Source organism: Cololabis saira, chromosome 2 (genome assembly GCF_033807715.1).
Source record: "Cololabis saira isolate AMF1-May2022 chromosome 2, fColSai1.1, whole genome shotgun sequence".
In the NCBI taxonomy this organism is placed as follows: Eukaryota; Metazoa; Chordata; class Actinopteri; order Beloniformes; family Belonidae; genus Cololabis; species Cololabis saira.
The window spans coordinates 46,504,004-46,526,503 of record NC_084588.1 but is presented as its reverse complement, the minus strand read 5'-3'; the positions used below and the strand labels follow the sequence as shown (position 1 = coordinate 46,526,503).

The 22,500-nt window shown below is 46.1% G+C and overlaps 1 protein-coding gene across 1 annotated transcript in view; it reads left to right on the top strand.

The window, feature by feature from the left end:
- LOC133464567 (SH3 and multiple ankyrin repeat domains protein 2-like) overlaps nt 1–22,500 on the top strand; it is a 273,606-nt gene that overhangs the window by 94,022 nt on the left and 157,084 nt on the right. The window contains 2 exon segments of the mRNA XM_061746624.1: nt 886–963; nt 17,239–17,305. Of these exon segments, the coding sequence (XP_061602608.1) occupies nt 886–963; nt 17,239–17,305 (145 nt within the window).

The following is a 22,500-nucleotide window of genomic DNA, read 5'->3' as shown; positions in this document are numbered from 1 at the left end:
TCTCTCTCCGTTCTGTTGTCTCTCTCTCTATCTCCCTCTTTATCCTGGAGTGCAGCGGCAGAAACACTCACTTCACGGCAGCCGGGATTCGTTCCTGATGTAGGTTTATGTTCTGTTCTCCATTCCTGATGTAGGTTTATGTTCTGTTCTCCGTTCCAGATGTAGGTAGATGTTCTGTTCTCCGTTCCAGATGTAGGTAGATGTTCGTTTCTCTGTTCCTGATGTAGTTAGATGTTCTGTTCTCCGTTCCTGATGTAGTTAGATGTTTTGTTCTCCGTTCCTGATGTAGTTAGATGTTCTGTTCTCCGTTCCTGATGTAGTTAGATGTTTTGTTCTCCGTTCCTGATGTAGGTTTATGTTCTGTTCTCCGTTCCTGATGTAGTTAGATGTTCTGTTCTCCGTTCCTGATGTAGGTAGATGTTCTTTCTCCGTTCCTGATGTAGGTAGATGTTCGTTTCTCCGTTCCTGATGTAGGTAGATGTTCGTTTCTCTGTTCCTGATGTAGGTAGATGTTCTCTCTCCGTTCCTGATGTAGGTAGATGTTCGTTTCTCCGTTCCTGATGTAGGTAGATGTTCGTTTCTCCTTTCCTGATGTAGGTAGATGTTCTCTCTCCGTTCCTGATGTAGGTACATGTTCTGTTCTCCGTTCCTGATGTAGGTAGATGTTCTGTTCTCCGTTCCTGATGTAGGTAGATGTTCCCTCTCTGAGCCGGCGCTGGCATGTTCAGGTGTTCAGCTCACCCACCTCTTCTAACCACCCTGGAAGCTAATATTCTGTTTTCCTCAGCAAAGTAGGAAAAATCGAAGAGTTCCAGTGTTTGTCTAATTGATTTTCTCTGCTTCATTTTTGCTCATTTTGCCCTTTTTTTGCTGTGTTTTCCGCAGGATAACTGTGCCAGAGTGCTGCTCGTCCGAGGAGCCGACAAGGAAGTGAAGAACTACAACAGCCAGAGTCCCTTTCAGGTAACGCTTTAAAAAACAGAAGAAGAAGAAGTGGGTTTACATGTTGGCTAATTATAGATGTCAGCTTTCCGTGTGTGGGGTGAACGTTTATAGTAGAGGCACATTTTCTTAGGCTCATTTGTTGCCATGGAAACAGCCTTTTTTTCCAACCGGGGGATGTGGCTGTGTTTCTGGCCAATGCTGCTCAGATTAAACAATGTGAAGGAGAGAGCCAGAACCAGAACCTGGCGGGGCGTGGAGGGGGATTGTCGGCCGGGGCAACTTCCTCTGGAGAGCTTGATTTGGAAACTCTTTGGGGCGGCGAGTCTGAGGCGAACGATCCTCGTCTCATGTTCTCTAATGGTGATTTTACACTACTACCTACTCATCTCTACTCATCTCAACTCCTGGTTTCTTTTCCACTACAATTCAGCACCTGGAGCAGAAGTAGGAGGTTGGAGTGAAACTGCTGTGACGTATTTGATTGTGTATCTAAAGGAAGAACAACAACACTAAAGATGTAGAACTTGGAGGAGATGATATATGTGCAGCTGGGTCTGTGGCTTGTGTTCCATATCAAGTTAAAAAGATGAGAGCGAGAGAAACTTTTCAGGCCCCGTTTCCACGTAGCAAAAACGGTAGTGTTTTCATATGGTTTGGCCGTTCGTTTACACGAAATTGAAGCTCAAAGTCACCAAAAACGATCATTTCTGAAAACTCCGGCCAAAGTGGAGATTTGCAAATACTCCTGTGACAAGGTGGAGCACCAGCCACTCAGGTGATTGGGTCAATCAACCTCTCCACCCTGCCACACACCCCCATCGCCCGACTTAGGCCGGGGACCATCCGGCCTAGCCAACTACCCCGCCCCCCCCCCCCCCCCCCCCTCAGCAGAGTAGCTACAGAAAAGTATCTGCTCGGCACTTTAGACCCCTAGTGGAAAAGAACCGAACCCAGTGGAGGAGAGTCGAGTAGTTGCTGGTGGAAAAGTGCTGAGTCAAGCCGGGCCGAGTAGGCATAGTGGAAAAGTGCTGAGTCAAGCCGGGCCGAGTAGGCATAGTGGAAAAGTGCTGAGTCAAGCCGGGCCGAGTAGCTACTAGTGGAAAAGTGCAGAGTCAGGCCGAGTAGGTACTAGTGGAAAAGTGCCGAGTCAGGCTGAGTAGGTACTAGTGGAAAAGTGCTGAGTCGAGTAGGTGCTAGTGGAAAAGAGCCATAATGCACCACGGACGAGGAATCGCTGCGACCTGAACATCTGTAGATGCTGCAGTTATGCAGAGAGGCAGCGGAGTTTGCACGTTGGTATCGATCGCAGTCATGCTGTTATGGTTGAAGTACTTTAGCAGCACAACCGTCCTGGGGGGAAACGCCTGGGGCTACCCAGAGGTGCCTTGCCGGCTCGGTTCACCCGTAACCAGTGCTCTGCAGGTTCCTACTTCTCATGACTTAAAAATGAACAGTTCACGTTCATAGTTCACCATTTTCACTTTGAACTAGTCCAAATTCAGTTAATTTCAATATCTTTAAGTGAGAAGTAGGAATGAAACGCCCCCTTATCCTAAAACTGTTCCCTGTATACAATCATGTATTGTCCTGGTGGCTTTTCAACTTTCCTCAGAGGCTGTAAATCTCCAACAATGTAGTCCATTATTTACGGAAAAGCCATGCAGGAGAAGTTGTTATAGTTGTTGAAGCCTACCGGCATCGGTGGACGACAGACTGAGTCACACCGGTAGAAGGTCATGCAATGATCCACTCCTGGTTCCTGGTTCTGGTTCCTGGTTCCTGGTTCCTGGTTCCTGGTTCTGGTTCCTGGTTCCTGGTTCCTTCAGCAGATCCACCTCAGAGGAGCTGCCAGGGATCAAAATCAGAAATGATTTGGGTTCATGGTTGGGTTCATGTCTGGGTTCATGTCTGGGTTCATGGTTGGGTTCATGGTTGGGTTCATGGCTGGGTTCATGTCTGGGTTCGTGGTTGGGTTCATGTCTGGGTTCATGTCTGGGTTCATGGTTGGGTTCATAGTTGGGTTCATGTCTGGGTTCATGGTTGGGTTCATGGTTGGGTTCATGTCTGGGTTCATGGTTGGGTTCATGGTTGGGTTCATGTCTGGGTTCATGTCTGGGTTCATGTCTGGGTTCATGTCTGGGTTCATGGTTGGGTTCATGTCTGGGTTCATGGTTGGGTTAATGTCTGGGTTCATGTCTGGGTTCATGGTTGGGTTCATGTCTGGGTTCATAGTTGGGTTCATGTCTGGGTTCATGGTTGGGTTCATGGTTGGGTTCATGTCTGGTTTCATGGTTGGGTTCATGGTTGGGTTCATGTCTGGGTTCATGTCTGGGTTCATGGTTGGGTTCATGGCTGGGTTCATGTCTGGGTTCATGTCTGGGTTCATGGTTGGGTTCATGGCTGGGTTCATGGTTGGGTTCATGACTGGGTTCATGGTTGGGTTCATGGTTGGGTTCATGGTTGGGTTCATGGTTGGGTTCATGTCTGGGTTCATGGTTGGGTTCATGGTTGGGTTCATGTCTGGGTTCATGGTTGGGTTCATAACTGGGTTCATGGTTGGGTTCATGACTGGGTTCATGGTTGGGTTCATGACTGGGTTCATGTCTGGGTTCATGTCTGGGTTCATGGTTGGGTTCATGTCTGGGTTCATGGTTGGGTTCATGTCTGGGTTCATGGTTGGGTTCATGTTTGGGTTCATGTCTGGGTTCATGGTTGGGTTCATGTTTGGGTTCATGTCTGGGTTCATGGTTGGGTTCATAACTGGGTTCATGTCTGGGTTCATGTCTGGATTCATGGTTGGGTTCATGTCTGGGTTCATGTCTGGGTTCATGGTTGGGTTCATGGTTGGGTTCATGGTTGGGTTCATGTCTGGGTTCATGGTTGGGTTCATGTCTGGGTTCATGGTTGGGTTCATGTCTGGGTTCATGGTTGGGTTCCTGGTTGGGTTCCTGGTTGGGTTCATGTCTGGGTTCATGGTTGGGTTCATGGTTGGGTTCATGTCTGGGTTCATGTCTGGGTTCATGGTTGGGTTAATGTCTGGGTTCATGGTTGGGTTCATGGTTGGGTTCATGTCTGGGTTCATGTCTGGGTTCATGGTTGGGTTCATGGTTGGGTTCATGTTTGGGTTCATGGTTGGGATCATGTCTGGGTTCATGTCTGGGTTCATGGTTGGGTTAATGTCTGGGTTCATGTCTGGGTTCATGGTTGGGATCATGTCTGGGTTCATGTCTGGGTTCATGGTTGGGTTCATGTCTGGGTTCATGTCTGGGTTCATGGTTGGGTTAATGTCTGGGTTCATGGTTGGGTTAATGTCTGGGTTCATGTCTGGGTTCATGGTTGGGTTCATGTCTGGGTTCATAGTTGGGTTCATGTCTGGGTTCATGGTTGGGTCCATGGTTGGGTTCATGTCTGGGTTCATGGCTGGGTTCATGGTTGGGTTCATGGTTGGGTTCATGTCTGGGTTCATGGTTGGGTTCCTGGTTGGGTTCATGGTTGGGTTCATGTCTGGGTTCACTGTTGGGTTCATGGTTGGGTTCATGTCTGGGTTCATGGTTGGGTTCATGTCTGGGTTCATGTCTGGGTTCATGGTTGGGTTCATGGTTGGGTTCATGGTTGGGTTCATGTCTGGGTTCATGTCTGGGTTCATGGTTGGGTTCATGGTTGGGTTCATGGTTGGGTTCATGGCTGGGTTCATGGTTGGGTTCATGGCTGGGTTCATGTCTGGGTTCATGTCTGGGTTCATGGTTGGGTTCATGTCTGGTTTCATGTCTGGGTTCATGTCTGGGTTCATGGTTGGGTTCATGGCTGGGTTCAGGTGATGCTAGTTCACAAGTCACATTAAGTATGTTCTCTTGGGTTTTTATTCACAGCTCAGAAGCCAATCCAGCACCAATCCAAAGACCCAGCCCTGAACCTGAACTGTACATACACTTGTTGCTTTGTGCTTTTGTCCTGTAGTATTTTACAACTCAAAAAGGAGTTGTAAAACTCCTTTTTGGGATCGGAAGGACTGAGATCCTGACAAACAACAACAACCAGCTTTCCCTTGGTGGTTTTGTTCGGAGAGCAGGACGGGGGTCATGTACGCGGTCTCCTCATCGGCAGCCTGACTTTCCATGTTTGTGGCTTCGGTCCCTCAGATCTGAAGAGCTGCTCTCCACGTTCAGAGAAACCTGATGTTCCTCTAACAGCAGAACAACAAGCAGCCACTAGACACGTAGGACTCTCACTTGTTCTGGAGTGGAAAAATATAATTCTCTTGCTCTGACTATCTTTATCGTTATTGCACTCTCCACCTACACATGGAGCCCAGCGCTGAATCCAACAGATTTGTGCCTGTTTTCTGACATGTGGTCATTTGGGAAATGCAGGGAAGTGAAGCCTGAAACAGCATTTTATTAAACGCTGCATGTCTCCGGGAGGCAGCGATCAGCACCAGGGAGGTCTTACAGTGGTATGGGAGGATGAGTTCAGGTTCCAGGTCAAAGTTAAGGGTTAGGGACCTCCATCGTCTCTGACATAGTTCTGGTGGGTTTTTCTTTGACGTGTTTTATGCTGTTAGCTTTTATAGGCTGAAACTAGAGACTAAGTTTCGGTCCCCAGATCATAAAACAGGGATATTTTGGCCCTATAAAAGAAAAAACTTAATTCTCTTCAAAGTACTTTATTGATCCCTGAAGGGGGTGTAGGGATAGAGGTTCGTAATGAGAAGTTTTGAGGCCAGTTTTTGGGTCACCTGCAGGAGAGATGTGGCCTCTGTAGGAACTTAAGACTTTTATTTTGTAATGTCACCTTACATATTTCAGGAGACTTTTATTTTGTAATGCCACTTTAAGTATTTCAGGAGACTTTTATTTTGTAATGCCACTTTAAAGGGGATCTATTATGGCATCTAATACCTATTTTAAATAGGCCTTGAATGTCTTAAAAACAAGCTTTTGATTGTTTTTGCTAAATAAATTTGACATTCAGCCTCTGAGCCATGTCTTTATCTTCCCATTCTCTAACCTCATTATCTATGTGGGATTCTGAGTGGGCGGGGCTATGATAATGAGGCTCTGTGCTGATTGGCTGCCTGAATGACGCGTTACACGGCGCTACGAAAAAATGGCAGAAGCTCCGCCCGGCGGAGTTAGTTGTGGGCGTGGTTTCACGCATCGCACCCGTCGTTCCGTAACGACGGGAGCAGAATCTGAACGCCGGCTCGTAGATCCACATCACACTGGATGGCTCATCCGGGCGGCTGTACAGACACTGCAGAATTTGGTTGCTTTCCTCCTTCTCTGAGTTGGCAAGCTGAGGGGAGACCACTTTATATATGTTAAAGCAAGAAAAAACCTGTTTTTCATAATAGGTCCCCTTTAAGTATTTCAAGGGACTTTTATTTTGTAATGCCACTTTAAGTATTTCAGGAGACATTTATTTTGCAAAACAACTTTTATTTCAAGCCTTTTTTTAATTCAACTTCTTGTATACAAATAAAGGGGCGTGGTTATGTTTGTGACTAATGGACTTCAGGCAATCCACATGAAGGACAGGAAAGCTGGGAGAAACCAGAAAACTGCTGAAAAAAAACTCCCAAAACAGATAAAATGTAAATATAATTATACCATAATGAAATAAGTGTCAACAAAGAATAAGTTTGATCATTTCAAAAATTATAAGTGATGGAGCGTGACTGAAACACAGCTTTTGTCTGTAACAGTGATGGAGGCGTGACTGAAACACGGCTAACATCTGTAGCAGTGATGGAGGCGTGACTGAAACACAACTTTTGTCTGTAGCAGTGATGGAGGCGTGACTGAAACACAGCTTTTGTCTGTGGCAGCGGTGGAGGCGTGACTGAAACACAGCTTTTGTCTGTGGCAGCGGTGGAGACGTGACTGAAACACGGCTTTTGTCTGTAACAGTGATGGAGGTGTGACTGAAACACGTTTTTTGTCTGTGGCAGTGATGGAGGTGTGACTGAAACACGTTTTTTGTCTGTAGCAGTGATGGAAGCGTGACTGAAACACGTTTTTTGTCTGTAGCAGTGATGGAGGCGTGACTGAAACACAAATTTGGTTAACAGTGATGGAGGCGTGACTGAAACACAGATTTTGTCTGTAGCAGTGATGGAGGCGTGACTGAAACACGTTTTTTGTCTGTAACAGTGATGGAGGTGTGACTGAAACACGTTTTTTGTCTGTAACAGTGATGGAGGCGTGACTGAAACACAGATTTTGTCTGTAGCAGTGATGGAGGCGTGACTGAAACACAGCTTTTGTCTGTAACAGTGATGGAGGTGTGACTGAAACACGTTTTTTGTCTGTGGCAGTGATGGAGGTGTGACTGAAACACGTTTTTTGTCTGTAGCAGTGATGGAAGCGTGACTGAAACATTAACTTTTGTCTGTAACAGTGATGGAGGCGTGACTGAAACACGTTTTTTGTCTGTGGCAGTGATGGAGGCGTGACTGAAACACGTTTTTTGTCTGTAGCAGTGATGGAGGCGTGACTGAAACACAAATTTTGTTAACAGTGATGGAGGCGTGACTGAAACACGGCTAACATCTGTAGCAGTGATGGAGGCGTGACTGAAAGACAACTTTTGTCTGTAACAGTGATGGAGGCGTGACTGAAACACAACTTTTGTCTGTAGCAGTGATGGAGGCGTGACTGAAACACAACTTTTGTCTGTAGCAGTGATGGAGGCGTGACTGAAACACAACTTTTGTCTGTAGCAGTGATGGAGGCGTGACTGAAACACAACTTTTGTCTGTAGCAGTGATGGAGGCGTGACTGAAACACAACTTTTGTCTGTAGCAGTGATGGAGGCGTGACTGAAACACGGCTAACGTCTGTGGCAGTGATGGAGCTAGACTGAAACACAACTTTTGTCTGTAGCAGTGATGGAGGCGTGACTGAAACACAGCTTTTGTCTGTAACAGTGATGGAGGCGTGACTGAAACACGTGTTTTGTCTGTAGCAGTGATGGAGGCGTGACTGAAACAGAACTTTTGTCCGTAGCAGTGATGGAGGCGTGACTGAAACACAGCTAACGTCTGTAGCATTGATGGAGGCGTGACTGAAACACAGCTAACGTCTGTAGCAGTGATGGAGGCGTGACTGAAACACAGCTAACGTCTGTAGCAGTGATGGAGGCGTGACTGAAACACAGATTTTGTCTGTGGCAGTGATGGAGGCGTGACTGAAACACGTTTTTTGTCTGTAGCAGTGATGGAGGCGTGACTGAAACACAACTTTTGTTAACAGTGGTGGAGGCGTGACTGAAACACAACTTTTGTCTGTAACAGTGATGGAGGCGTGACTGAAACACGTGTTTTGTCTGTAGCAGTGATGGAGGCGTGACTGAAACAGAACTTTTGTCCGTAGCAGTGATGGAGGCGTGACTGAAACACAGCTAACGTCTGTAGCATTGATGGAGGCGTGACTGAAACACAGCTAACGTCTGTAGCAGTGATGGAGGCGTGACTGAAACACAGCTAACGTCTGTAGCAGTGATGGAGGCGTGACTGAAACACAGATTTTGTCTGTGGCAGTGATGGAGGCATGACTGAAACACGTTTTTTGTCTGTAGCAGTGATGGAGGCGTGACTGAAACACAACTTTTGTCTATAACAGTGATGGAGGCGTGACTGAAACAGAACTTTTGTTTCTAGCAGTGATGGAGGCGTGACTGAAACACAACTTTTGTTTCTAGCAGTGATGGAGGCGTGACTGAAACACAACTTTTGTCCGTAGCAGTGATGGAGGCGTGATTGAAACAGAACTTTTGTTTCTAGCAGTGATGGAGGCGTGACTGGATCCAGACTAGAGCACATCAGCAACATCATTTTCAGCAGAAGGAAACCCTTGTTTTGCATTTGCAGCTAGTCTGAGCGGAGAGTGGGCTCCCTGCAGGCTCCTCCAATGAACAAAGGAAACAGCTTTAAAACACCATCATTACCAGCCAAATTAACCCCTGGAAGGGCCAGATGCTAATGAGCGGCGGAAGGTTGCGGCGCTGCGTCAGCTCTTCATTAGGACGCTGCGTGGGCGTAATGTGGCCGTGACATCTGATTAAATCGCGTGTCTGTTCAGTTTGTGTGTATTTGTGTCACACTTTAGCTCCTGTTGCACACAACAAAAGAACCATCATCCTCTCTGATCCAGACCTGCAGGTCCTCTACTGACCACTAGGGTCCAGATCCAGACCTGCAGGTCCTCTACAGACCACTAGGGTCCAAATCCAGACCTGCAGGTCCTCTACAGACCACTAGGGTCCAGATCCAGACCTTGCAGGTCCTCTACAGACCACTAGGGTCCAGATCCAGACCTGCAGGTCCTCTACAGACCACTAGGGTCTGGATCAGATCTGCAGGTCCTCTACAGACCATTAGGATCCAGATCCAGACCTGCAGGTCCTCTACAGACCACTAGGATCCAGATCCAGACCTGCAGGTCCTCTACAGACCACAAGGGTCCATATCTAGACCTCCCATCAGCAAAGGAAGAAGAAAGAGCAGCAACTCTGGATGAAAATAAATGTGCTGGCGTTGCATAAGTTTATTGAAACGACGCCACGGCAAATCAAAGCCAAAGCTGCTTCCACAAACTATTTTAATTTTGATTTGGTTTTTATTTGTCTTAAACATGCACAAGCATAAAACAAATTGTATATATAATAATATTTAAAATAAATAGCACATTGCAATGAAGTGCAAGTTGGAGAAGGAGCTGAAGGAAGCAAAGCTTATCAAGTTCAGCCCCCCTTAATTGTCATATAGTATATAATACAATTATATATAAAATAAAATTACATATACATATATACATACATATACACATATACATACATATTAGTGTATTTTATCCTGCTTTCTTGTAGCTTTTAGCTCCAGTGTTTCCTCATGGGGAGCCTCCATGCTGGGAGTGACTCTGGCCTGCAGGGGGTCGTCCTGGGGGTGGTTCTGGCCTGGATGGTTGTGGAGCTCTGCACCACGGCTTTACCGCTGTGGTGTGGACTCCTCTATCCGTCCGGGCTGGGATGGTCTCTGTGGAGGGATGGTCTCTGTGGGCCCCCCCCCCCTTGTAGCTGCGGGCTATGAGACCTCCTGGTGTGGACGGCTCCCTGTTACCGTTTCCTCAACCTGGATCCTCTGTGCCTAGCCATGTCTGCACCGTGTGTCTGTGTGTATAACCTAGGTGAATTGTAGTATGCTTGTGTGTGCGGGGAGGGGTGAGGGGGAAGGGGGCAGGGCATTAATAAGTTTTATGTTTATTTGTTTTTTGTTAAGCACTTTGTGTTGCATTATTTGTATGAGAAGTGCTATATAAATAAAGTTTGATTTGATTTGATTTGATACATACATACATAAACACAAACATACACATCCATTTACACACACAGACACAGTACAGGCACACATTCATACAAATTTAAATTCCATAAGAATATTTATAATCCATAAATCAATGCAATCTAAAAAATTCAGAACATTTAACTTTAATATGAATGAATATAAATAAAACCCACATTACAAACCTGCTAACTAAATTAAATCCTTTCTAAAAAAAGTAGTAAAATTAGCTGTCCAGTTCTTTGTAGCTGGCCAAGAGTGTTTTTTTATACTTATTTTTTAATTGTTTGGAGTTAATGCACGTTTTCATGTCCTCATCTAGTTTGTTCCACAGTTTTACAGCACAAACAGACTATCAAAACTAAACACTATCAGCGTGGAACGTGCAGAACTCGTCCTCCAACGACTTTCATCCGGTTGTTTGTACATTTTCAGCTGCGTATAAACATCTTTGCATTCATTACATTCGTTCAAGTTTGGGTCTCTCAGATGATTCTAGTTACGTTTCAGTGACCTTTAAATGAACATATTTGAATGCGTGAAGGACTCGGAGACTTCTGGATCCGTCATGTCTTATTCTCTGGACGTTCCTTAGTATATTCTTCATATATTCTTTGGATGTTCTTTAGTATATTCTTTATATGTTCTTTAGTATATTGTTCATATGTTCATTAGTATATTCTTCACATGTTCTTTAGTATATTCTTTGGATGTTCATTAGTATATTCTTTACATATTCTTTAGTATATTCTTCACATGTTCTTTAGTATATTTTTCACATGTTCTTTAGTATATTCCTTGGACGTTCATTAGTATATTCTTTACATGTTCATTAGTATATTCTTCATATGTTTATTAGTATATTCTTTGGATGTTCATTAGTATATTCTATGTTCCTTAGTATATTCTTCATATGTTCTTTACTATATTCTTCATATGTTCCTTAGTATATTCTTTGGATGTTATTTAGTATATTCATATATTCTTCTGATGTGGAACCAGAGTTTTTGCTGGGGTTCCAGGGTTCTGCTAGGATACCAGAGTTTCTGGTCCAGAATCAGGGTTTCTGCTACGGGACTAGGATTTCGGCCGTGAATAAGGGGTCTGAACATATTTGAATGCGTGAAGGACTCGGAGAGCTCTGGATCCGTCATGTCTTTAGTTGGTTTGTTTCCGTCTCTTGCTCTTGGCTGGCTGCTGCTTGATGTTCCTCACTTCCACCTCTCAGTATCTGATCTGACGGACCTCCTGCCGAAGCTCCGCTTCCACCTCCCTCCCCTCACCTCTCCGCTATACACAACCGTGCGTCTCCATGGCAACCAGGGGAGAACAGGAAAAGAATGGATGTGGGGGAGGCGATGGCAGGAGTGGTGGTGGAGGTGGAGGAGGATGGAAGGAGAGATAAAACTGTTCTCGCTGCAGCTCATCGCTCACCTGCATTCTGGCCTCGTTTGGTCAGAGTGAAACTTTCACCTACCTGGGATCAGTTTCACTACAGTTCCTCCACTCTGCACATCTGTAAACCCGCCGTAGATGTTTAACAGGACTGTGTTGCTTTGAGAGATGCGCCGATCAGGATTTTGAGGGCCGATCACGGATCTCCAAAATCAGTATCTGCCGATCACTGATCACAGCGTGAAATCCATAAATTCGTCAATATTGTTCTCATGTACAACACTGACATTGTATTATTAGGTATCAAAATTATGAGATGAGAAAGTATCATGAATTGACTGTTTTATTTCAGGCTGATGTGCAATATTTCACCCTCTAGAGACTCTTAGAGACGACTTGTGTAGCTACTAGCTTAAGCTTTCCTGTGGTAACAATGTATGCTATTTGCACCCATATTATTAGAAAAATAAATGTAAAAAAATGTATAAAAAATAATCCATCAGCTCAACAGTGATTGACAGATATTCAAATCACTTTTGATAAACTTCATTTAATCTCTTCAAAATATCTTACAATGACATAAGAGCAAAAGTTGTTCATACAAAAGTGTGAGAGCAGACGTTTGCCTGGCTCTATTGTTTGAGATGGTTCTAATTTTAGAGTGGTGCACATGCGCATGGGCAACGCATTTGTTTTCATACGTCAACAGGGTGTGCATAGTTCAGCTGGTGGGGGCTTGCTATTTGTACCCTGGTGCAAATAGTCACTCCGTAATAATGATGTACAACATCTGCAGCAACACAGACAACAGCAGACATGTCACTCTCTAAAAGTTTATACAAGTTGTAAACTATAAACCTTGGTTTTCCTGTGGAAAGAGGAATTAAATCTTAAAATAAAAATTAATTATGAATTATGAAGCTTTCCTGAAGCTTTAGCGATAGCATCCGCCGCGTGTGAGGAAACTCTTGTAGTGAAACTCTTCACACCAGAACTCCAGATGTCACTCGTGAAGCGACTGACACGACTGTCGTACTGCGTGAGGCTTTGGATGTAAATAGTTTGGTAAAACTCCTGCGGACATTCATCAGTGAAATAATTACGACGCGTCAGCACGTACCGGGATCCAAGCAGCTAACGACGCGTTTAAACCCGACGTCTTCTACAACAGAAATGATGATCAAGGCTTATGAATCCATTACCTTACGGTGTAGGTCTTTATTTTTCTTGCTGTCATTTATAAGTGTATGTTACAGGTGAGTTAGCGGCGTTGCTCCTTTCCTTTCCCTGCCTGAGCTGTAGCCAACTTTGGCAACTCAATACTCAATACTGGCTTCGTTGTGTTGAAATCATTTTATAACAGTCTCTGTTGGGGTACCAGGGTCTCTGCTGGGGTACCAGGATCTCTGTTTGGGTACCAGGGTTTCTGCTGGGGTACCAGGGTCTCTGCTGGGGTACCAGGGTCTCTGCTGGGGTACCAGGGTGTCTGCTGGGGTACCAGGGTCTCTGCTGGGGTACCAGGGTCTCTGCTGGGGTACTAGGGTTTCTGCTGGGGTACCAGGGTCTCTGCTGGGGTACCAGGGTTTCTGCTGGGGTACCAGGGTCTCTGTTGGGGTACCAGGGTTTCTGCTGGGGTACAAGGGTCTCTGCTGGGGTACCAGGGTCTCTGCTGGGGTACCCGGGTTTCTGCTGGGGTACCAGGGTCTCTGCTGGGGTACCAGGGTTTCTACTGGGGTACCAGGGTTTCTGTTGGGGTATCAGGGTCTCTGCTGGGGTACCAGGGTCTCTGCTGGGGTACCAGGGTTTCCGGAGCAGAAATGCTTGTTGCTGATTGGTCACAGTTGCTGTTTGTGCTCCGGGAGATCCTCCGGGTGAGTGGGAGACCCCGTCAGTATTCAGCATCCCCTCCTCCATCCGTTTCACAGGAAACGGCTTGTTTTCTTCCAAGAATTATCTCAGTTATACATTTACTGACATACATCTTCCTCAAAGTCGGCTTGTTTAATACCTGCCGTAACAGCGTACCTGGATGCAGCCGACTTTGGAATTCAGGTGCAGTCACACCGGTGGAAAAGGTGCTTCTGTACGTCTCAAGCACAATCTGTCAGAAGTGGCGTCTGTATTTAGAAGGAGTGAAAGCAGATATTCAAGCCAACTCCTGCTCTCCATCTCTCTTCTCTTCTTGAATATTTGTTCTCCAGGAATCGGTTGAGCGATGCTTACATAATACTCCCGGTTTTCCCCTGAGATGTGTGAGTGTGCATGCATGAGTGCAGCACATCAGAGGAAAATGAACCATCTATTTTTACTGCGATGATACGATGATCTGGACTCGAGGCGAACCGTGAGCCGCTGACCCTCAGAAACACACCGTACCTGCAGGAACGACTGCAAGCAGCAAAACAACATAGGAGGCTCCATCTGGGTCACTGACGGAGCAACAACCTCTGCGTGGTGGAGCTTTACTGCGCTTTACTTCCCCCTGGTGGCCAGAACGATCACAGCGGTCTGATCACATCACAATCAAGCCGTTTTATACGAGCACAAAGATTTTAGGGAACAATATAGGGTATTTAAATTCATATTTACAACCAAAAATACCACCAATAGTGCTTCATATGACCTTTAAATACATATTTATTATACAGAAATCTACTACTAGTCTACTACTTCAGACAGACATGGGAGCTGGAGTTAAATATTATAATTGAAGGTGGGGAGTGGGAAACGATGTGCATCGGATGTCATAAAGGTATCAATAGTAACATGTGGAAGGAGTTTGACTGGAAGATGAAGACTAGGTTCTTCAAGACCCTCTGTGGTCTTTAAATTTGTAAGTAACCCAGCAGCAATATACTGCTGGAGACAATGTGGAGGGATTGGCCACCACTCACATATATTTTGGGATTGCCCAATGATATTGCCTTTTTGGAAGGGCTTAAAGAGTGAGATAGATAAAGTTTTGTGAATTAATATACTCTTCACCCCAAGTCAGTTTCTTTTCGATCTGACTGCTGAAGGCATTGTACACAAGAGCACTTGCTACATAAACTCCTGATGACTGCTGGGAAAATGGTGACAATAAAGTGGTTGAACACACAGTGGAAACAGAAGCTAAGGGAGGTGTATGGAACGGAGGCTTTAACTGATCGATTACAATTGAGGTCTGATGTTTTTGTGAGGAGATGGCTGCTTATTGTAAGGTACCTTTCCAACTGAGAGAATCCGGGGTACGTGGAATGTCTCAACTCATTTATCAGTTTTATTCAACTTTCTAGACCCCAATGGCCCCATTTATGCCTTCATATATATTCTGTGATGTTGTCAAGGAATGTCTGTGTTTTTCTTCAATAAAAAAACAAAACAAAAAAAAAATATTTATGGGAGATATGTTGCAGGGAGTGCAGCCAAGTGGAGACATGATCAACCAAAGGCTTGAAAAGACGGTGGTATTAAACATTAACATCTGGAGGGACATATTGCAGCTAATAAGGTTATTTGGTCCACTTTAAGAGAGCTGAGAACTGGTCCTGTTGGTCCACTTTTTGGTCCACTTTGAGAGCTGAGAACAGTTTCTGTTGGTCCACTTTTTGGTCCAGTTTTAGAGAGCTGAGAACCGGTCCTGTTGGTCCACTTTTTGGTCCACTTTCAGAGAGCTGAGAACCGGTCCTGTTGGTCCACTTTTTGGTCCACTTTAAGAGAGCTGAGAACCGGTCCTGTTGGTCCGCTATTTGGTCCACTTGGAGAGAGCTTAGAACCGGTCCTGTTGGTTTGTTCATTGGTCCACTTTGAGAGAGCTTAGAACCGGCCCTGTTGGTCCAGTATTTGGTCCACTTTGAGAGAGCTGAGAACCGGTCCTGTTGGTCCATTATTTGGTCCACTTTGGGAGAGCTGAGAACCGGTCCTGTTGGTCCATTATTTGGTCCACTTTGGGAGAGCTGAGAACCGGTCCTGTTGTTTCGTTTATTGGTCCACTTTGGGAGAGCTGAGAACAGTTTCTGTTGGTCCGCTTTTTGGTCAAGTTTGAGAAAGCTGAGAACCGGTTCCCGTGGTTTGCTTTTTGGTCCACTTTGAGAGAGCTGAGAACCGGTCCTGTTGGTCCACTTTTTTGTCCACTTTGAGAGCTGAGAAGAGTTTCTGTTGGTCCACTTTTTGGTCCAGTTATAGAGAGCTGAGAACCGGTCCTGTTGGTCCATTATTTGGTCCACTTGGAGAGAGCTGAGAACCGGTCCTGTTGGTCCATTATTTTGTCCACTTTGGGAGAGCTGAGATCCGGTCCTGTTGGTCCGCTTTTTGGTCAAGTTTGAGAAAGCTGAGAACTGGTTCCCGTGGTTTGCTTTTTGGTCCACTTTGAGAGAGCTGAGAACCGGTCCTGTTGTACCAGTATTTGCTCCACTTTGAGTGCTGACAATCGGTCCTGTTGGCCCACTATTTGGTCCACTTTGAGAGAGCAGAAAGACTGAGTGGCAGAAAGACTGAGTGGCAGCGTAAACTTTCAGTTTGAGCAACTGGAAAACATCTAAAATGGGAAAGAGCTGTGTGATCGACTGTACTCATAAATTTAGCCAGAAATCGGAGTTATCGTTTTACAGACTGCCGAAAAATAAACTTAAGAGAGACAAATAGATCGCTGCAATTCACAGAAACAACTGGATTCCAGGCACCGAAACGTGGATTTGCGGTTCCCATTTTGTATCAGGTAATGTTGGATTTTTGGGTAGCTAACATTAAACGGTCAAATCATAAAGTTCGGTGTCCTCATCACTTTAATTTCACCAACAAATCCTGCCTTGAAGTCGGACCAAGCGTCAAGACTTTTTTGTGCCTTCAAGCTTTGCTTCGTGTATTTCCCCGGTGTAGAAATTAAGTACATATAAATATCAGGAAACTGGATTGGTGTCCAAATATTAATGTCCATGGACCACTGGTTCTTGGGGTAACTGTACCAAATATTAATGTCCATGGACCACTGGTTCTTGGGGTAACTGTACCAAATATTAATGTCCATGGATCACTGGTTCTTGGGGTAACTGTACGGGTCACTGCCAAGTCCAACTGATGCTAATTTAAGCCCACAATCGGCTGTTATCCCGTCTTCTCCACTAGTTGCAGCTGTTTTTGCCACTCAGTGGGAGTAAGGGGGTCCAGTGGGGAAGTGACGTCAATGCAGACCCTCTATTGGTTTGTTTATTGGTCCTGTTTGAAAGCTGAGAACCGGTCCTGTTGATCCACTATTTGGTCCACTTTAAGAGAGCTGAGTCCAGTTCTCTTTAAAAGGTCCACATGTGGGAAGACCCTGAAGCTCCTGTGGAAGATGATCAGCTTAAGGATTTGTGTTTGCATGACCTTTGACCTCTACAAATTAAGCAGATTCAGCTGGTTTGATGCAGCTCAACGTTTCATTTAGAACAGGAAGCAGGTTGTAACCCGACTCAGGAAGCTCCCGCAGGAACCGTCACCTCTTCAGCGGGGTTCATTAACTGTATGCATGTTTGTTTCTGTCCCCCTTCACACCGTTACCCACAATCCTCTTTGTTTGTGTCTGGTTGTGTTTGCAGGTAGCCATAATCGCTGGGAACTTTGAGCTGGCGGAGCTCATCAAGAACCATAAAGACTCAGATATCGGTGAGTACCGGGCTGGAGGAGTTTCCTCCCTCACCTCGGGTGTTCATGGAGGTGTTCAGTGCTGCTTCAGGGTCGTTGTCCTGCTGGAATCTGTCAAATCTGTCTGTTTGGTGAAGGGTCTTCAGCCTCAGATGGTGTCACAACCCTAAAACATGATTCTCAGTATAAAGGGGACCTAATATGGCATCTAATACCTATTTTAAACAGGCCTTGAATTTATGTAAATAAATTAGAAATTCAGCCTCTGAGCCATGTCTTTATCATCCCATTGTCTAACCTCATTATCTATGCAGGATTCTGAGTGGGCGGGGCTATGATAATGAGGCTCTGTGCTGATTGGCTGCCTGAATGACGCGATACACCGCTACGAAAAAATGGTGGAAGCTCAGGCCGGCGGAGTTGTTGTTGTTGTTCCGGCCAGAGTTAGTTGTTAGTGGTTTCACGCATCGGAGGCCAACCGATGTAAATCGCATTTTGGTTCCGTAACGACGGGAGCAGAATCTTATTGGCTTGTAGATCCACATCACACTGGATGGCTCATCCGGGCGGCTGCACAGACACTGCAGAATTTGGTTGCTTTCCTCCTTCTCTGAGTTGGCAGGCTGAGGGGAGACCACTTTATATATGTTAAAGCAAGAGAAAACCTGGTTTTCAGAATAGGTCTCCTTTAATATAACATATCATCAGATTAATAGAATATGGAGATGGGTAGATATGGGTCAGCTTATTCCCACTTTCAAGAGACATTCTTTCCACTTCCTCACCTTCCCTAAAAGTGAGTCTGTGCTGGTTTTTATTTGGACTCTAACCCGTACATCCACCGCCGGTGAGGTTGGTGTCCGCCGGAAAAAGTCTGGGACTGACCCTCTGGTTCCAGTACATTTCCCTCCCTCCATCCCTCCATCCCTCCATCCGTCCGGGGTCACGGGGGCCACGCCAGCTTTATGATATAGCTACCATGAAAACTGTTGCTGGAAGATGTTTCTGTGCACCAGCGCCTCCCCTTCCTAAACGCAGAACAGAGCTGTGCGTAGCGACTCATCTTCCAACGGGGGACGCATTTGCTCAGCAACGCATATGTGCTACCATGAGGAGGAGGAGAGAAAAGAGATCTGAATGGTGTGAGTAATCTGGCCGTGCAATGATTGGCAGCACCTGAAATCTGACCAATCAGAAGGTGCAGGTAGGCTCTGGCAGAGATTTCAACTTTTCATCCAAAAGACGTCACAAATCAGGAGCAGGAGAGGAAAAAAGGCAAAAAAAAGAGGAAACTCGTGCTTCACTTGAAGGTGGGGATCTTGTTGAAGTAAAACTTTGTAGCACAAACACCTGAGCTGCAGCTCAGATAGGGATCTGTCTCCATCTCTGTCTGGACTGGAGATGTAACATTTATTGAACACCTTGTTAACGCCTCTGCATTAACCTCTGTTGAAAAGGAGTGGTGACATGACCAGATGGTCGTATATACGCTACAAACTTTAGCTAATATATAATAAATTGGCTATAGTTTTACATCAATTTTTAAGGAGATGAATGCGCGTGTGAAAAAGGCAGACGTGCGTGTTTAGCTCTGATTTCTGACCTGCGAGACCTGCTTTCAGTTTTTTGTGGGGGACTGAGGTGGTGGAAGTAACTTTCTTTTGATGAGTAATTGATCGCTATTTGTGACTTGTTTATTTCAGTTTTACGTTTTTTATTTAATATTTATTTATTATTTCAGGTTGATTTTTTTTTTTAATTTCATTTGACTCATACAGTCCAACTACTTTATCTACCGTACATTTGTTATTATTGACAGGTTGTCAAGTTAAATAGCATGTTGTTATACGGTCATTCTGTACCAATGATACATTTGGCATACTTTTTAATGCTCGTCAGAATACGAGGAGCTACTTGTTGATTGGTTGTAGTTCGGATGACGGAGGGATGGTCGTCTGTGAGGTTTGTGAGTGACGTCATCCATAACCCGCAGCCTAAACTTGACTCTAAACACGCCTCTGTGAGCCAAGTGTGAAGACAGAAATGTCATGAACATACAAACAGAAAAAAAACATTCTTTTCTCTTTTCCATCTTGCTATTTATTCCTTTGTTGCAGCCGATTGGTGCCGGTATTGGACCGCTATGGTTTAACACCTTATTAAGTGCTATTTTCTGTTCACAAGCCAAATAAAAGACCAACGCTGCTAACCATTTAGAGCAGGGATTGTCAACCGGTGGTCCGCGGCCCTCTGGTGGTCCGTGGCGGTATTGCAGGTGGTCCGTGAAATTGTAAATGGAAAACAATAATAATTTAAAAAATATATATTTATTCTTTAGACTCAATTTATTTTACATTTACTATTCATTTTTGTGAATAATTTGCCCATCCAAATTATGTCAAATGAGTGAGAGTGAAGCCCTCTTGGCTTCCTATTGTTCATTTTTCATTTACTTTTTTTTTTTTTTTTTTTTATAGCAAAAGGTGCAAATAAAAATATACACTTATGCAAATAAATAGCCTATACAGGCCGCTACTCTTATTTAAAAGCAAGGTGCAAAATAAAACAAACATCCCTAAAAGCAGTGGTCCCCGAGTTGCTTCTTGGTTATAACGGTGGTCCCTCAGACAAAACCAGTTGAAAACCTCTGGTTTAGAGCTTCGCCGTGCTCTGAGATGACAACGAGCTTCGCTGGCGAGGCTTTGTGGGGCGAACAGACAGCTGAGGGATTACGCGGCCGACAGAAAATGAGAAAAGATGAACAGATAAATAAAAAAGTACACGATCAGAGGCAGAGAAGAGATGAGGCTGAGGGAGGGAAGAATGGAGAGGGAGGGAGGGAGGGGGAATCTAATCTAATCTAAAGATGTAATCCTGCGATTGTTTACCTCTTCTCATGGACGCCCCCCCCTCCCAGAACCCCCCACCCAGCAGCCCGACATCATGACGGTGCAGGATTACTCCCCGAACCCGCCGGCATCTGTCACTCAAACCCCCCCAGCGTTCACGCCGGCCGTAGACGTGGTTTCGAGTCAGGATTCTGTCACTCTATCGCCGTCAACCCCCCCCCCCACGCCGGCCACAGCGGTGGTTACGGGTCGGGATTAAGCGAAGGTGCTCGTGTCATCGGTCGGTCAGCATCTCAGCCGGTTCGACTCTCCCGGCTCCTCCTCGCCGATTTGAGGATGGGACATCTTCATCCCTGGATTCTTGATTGGCTGCCATGGGTTCGACCTGCTGCAAAGGTGGGCCCCCCCCCCTAGACTTCCCCCCCGACTTCCCCTCCACCTCCATCCCCACCGCGATCCTCCACTCATCGCTGCTCCTCCAACACTGAACCAGAGGATGAGCGGATGAGAGGATGAGAGGACGGCCCCCCAACTCCCCCGAGACGCTTGTGCCATGTTAAGCTTCTCACGGGTTGTAACTCTTAGAGTGTGTGTGTGTGTGTGTGTGTGTGTGTGTGTGTTTGTTTCTAATCATCGTAAGCCTGCAGCTCTCACAGTTTCTCTTGTTTAGTCCGTGAACATGACGTAACAGTTCAGCCGCACAAATCTGCTACTTTCTGACCACATTGTGTTTCTGTCTGACTTCACCGTCGCGGATACAACCCTGCCGAGGTGGCAGGGGCCATGAGGGGCTCATGAGGGGCCTACAAGGGCCCATGAGGGGCCCATGAGGGGCCTACGAGAGTCTACGAGGGTCTATGAGGCTCTACGAGGGGCCTGAAGGGTCTACGAGAGTCTACGAGGGCCTACGAGGCTCTACGAGGGGCCATGAAGGGTCTACGAGGGGTCTACGAGAGTCTACGAGGGTCTACGAGGGGTCTGAATGGTCTACGAGGGTCTATGAGGGTCTACGAGGGGTCTGCGAGGGTCTACGAGGGCGTACGAGAGTCTACGAGGGTCTACGAGGGGCCTGAGGGGCCCATGATGGGTCTATAAGGGGTCTTAGGGGTCTGAGGGGTCTAAAAGGTGTCTATGAGGGGTCTACAAGGTGTCTACGAGGGGTCTTAGGGGTCTACGAGGGGTCTTAGGGGTCTTTGGGGTCTACAAGGGTCTACGAAGGGTCTATAAGGGTTCTAAAAGGGGGTTTACAAGGGTCAACAAGGGGTCAACCAGGGGTCTACAAGGGGTCTACGAGGGGTCTATGAGGGTCTACAAGGGCCTACAAAGCTCTACTAGGGGCCATGAAGGGTCTACGAGGGGTCTACGAGAGTCTATGAGGGTCTACGAGGGCCTACGAGGGGTCTACGAGGGGTCCGAGGGGTCTACAAGGGTCTACTAGGGGCCATGAAGGGTCTACGAGAGGTCTACGAGAGTCTACAAGGGTCTACGAGGGGCCTTCAGGGATCTATAAGGGGTCTACAAGGGGTCTTAGGGGTCTATGAGGGGTCTAAAAGGGTTCTAAAAGGGGTCTACACGGGTCAACGAGGGGTCTACAATGGGTCTACGAGGGGTCTATGAGGGGTCTACCAGGGTCTATGAGGGTCTACGAGGGTCTACGAGGGGCCTATGAGGGCCTACAAGGGTCTACAAGGGTGTACGAGGGTCTACGAGGGCCTACAAGGGGTCTACCAGGGACATGAGGGGTCTCTGAGGGGTCTCTGAGGGGTCTACGAGGGCCTACGAGGGGTCTACAAAGGTCTACAAGGGCCTATGAGGGGTCTACGAGGGGTCTGAGGGGCCTACGAGGGTCTATGAGGGGCCTGAGAGATGACGTCATGAGTTCAGAGGTCTTGTTTACAAATTGATTTATTTGTTACACACACAGCCCCGGATGTAGACAACAGGTCCTGGAAGCAGATCTAGTGATTCATAAAATAAATGAACGAGTTTCGCTGCAATAATGTGTTATTTAGACGGTGCATCGTCTGTGTCCCGCTGTGCCCTCATGCGCTACCGTTATATGGAGAAGCGGCTCGCAAAAAAACCCCTAATATCTTCCGAAGGACTCCAAATGACACCAAACTTGCCTGGGTGAGTATACAACCATAACAAATGCCAGAAATAAGGTCCAGGTTGTAAAAAAACGAACTTTCCCTTTAACTCTGTGTACAATAGCTGAATAAGAAAGATTATTTTTACGGGCGTCTTGTCATAAGTCCGTTTAAGAGGAGCTGCTGTCAACAGACCTGAGAGGACGAGAAGAAATGGGTCAGTGGGACAACATTTCTGACCAATCAGGAATAAAGTAGAAGAGGCTGATTCAGGCGT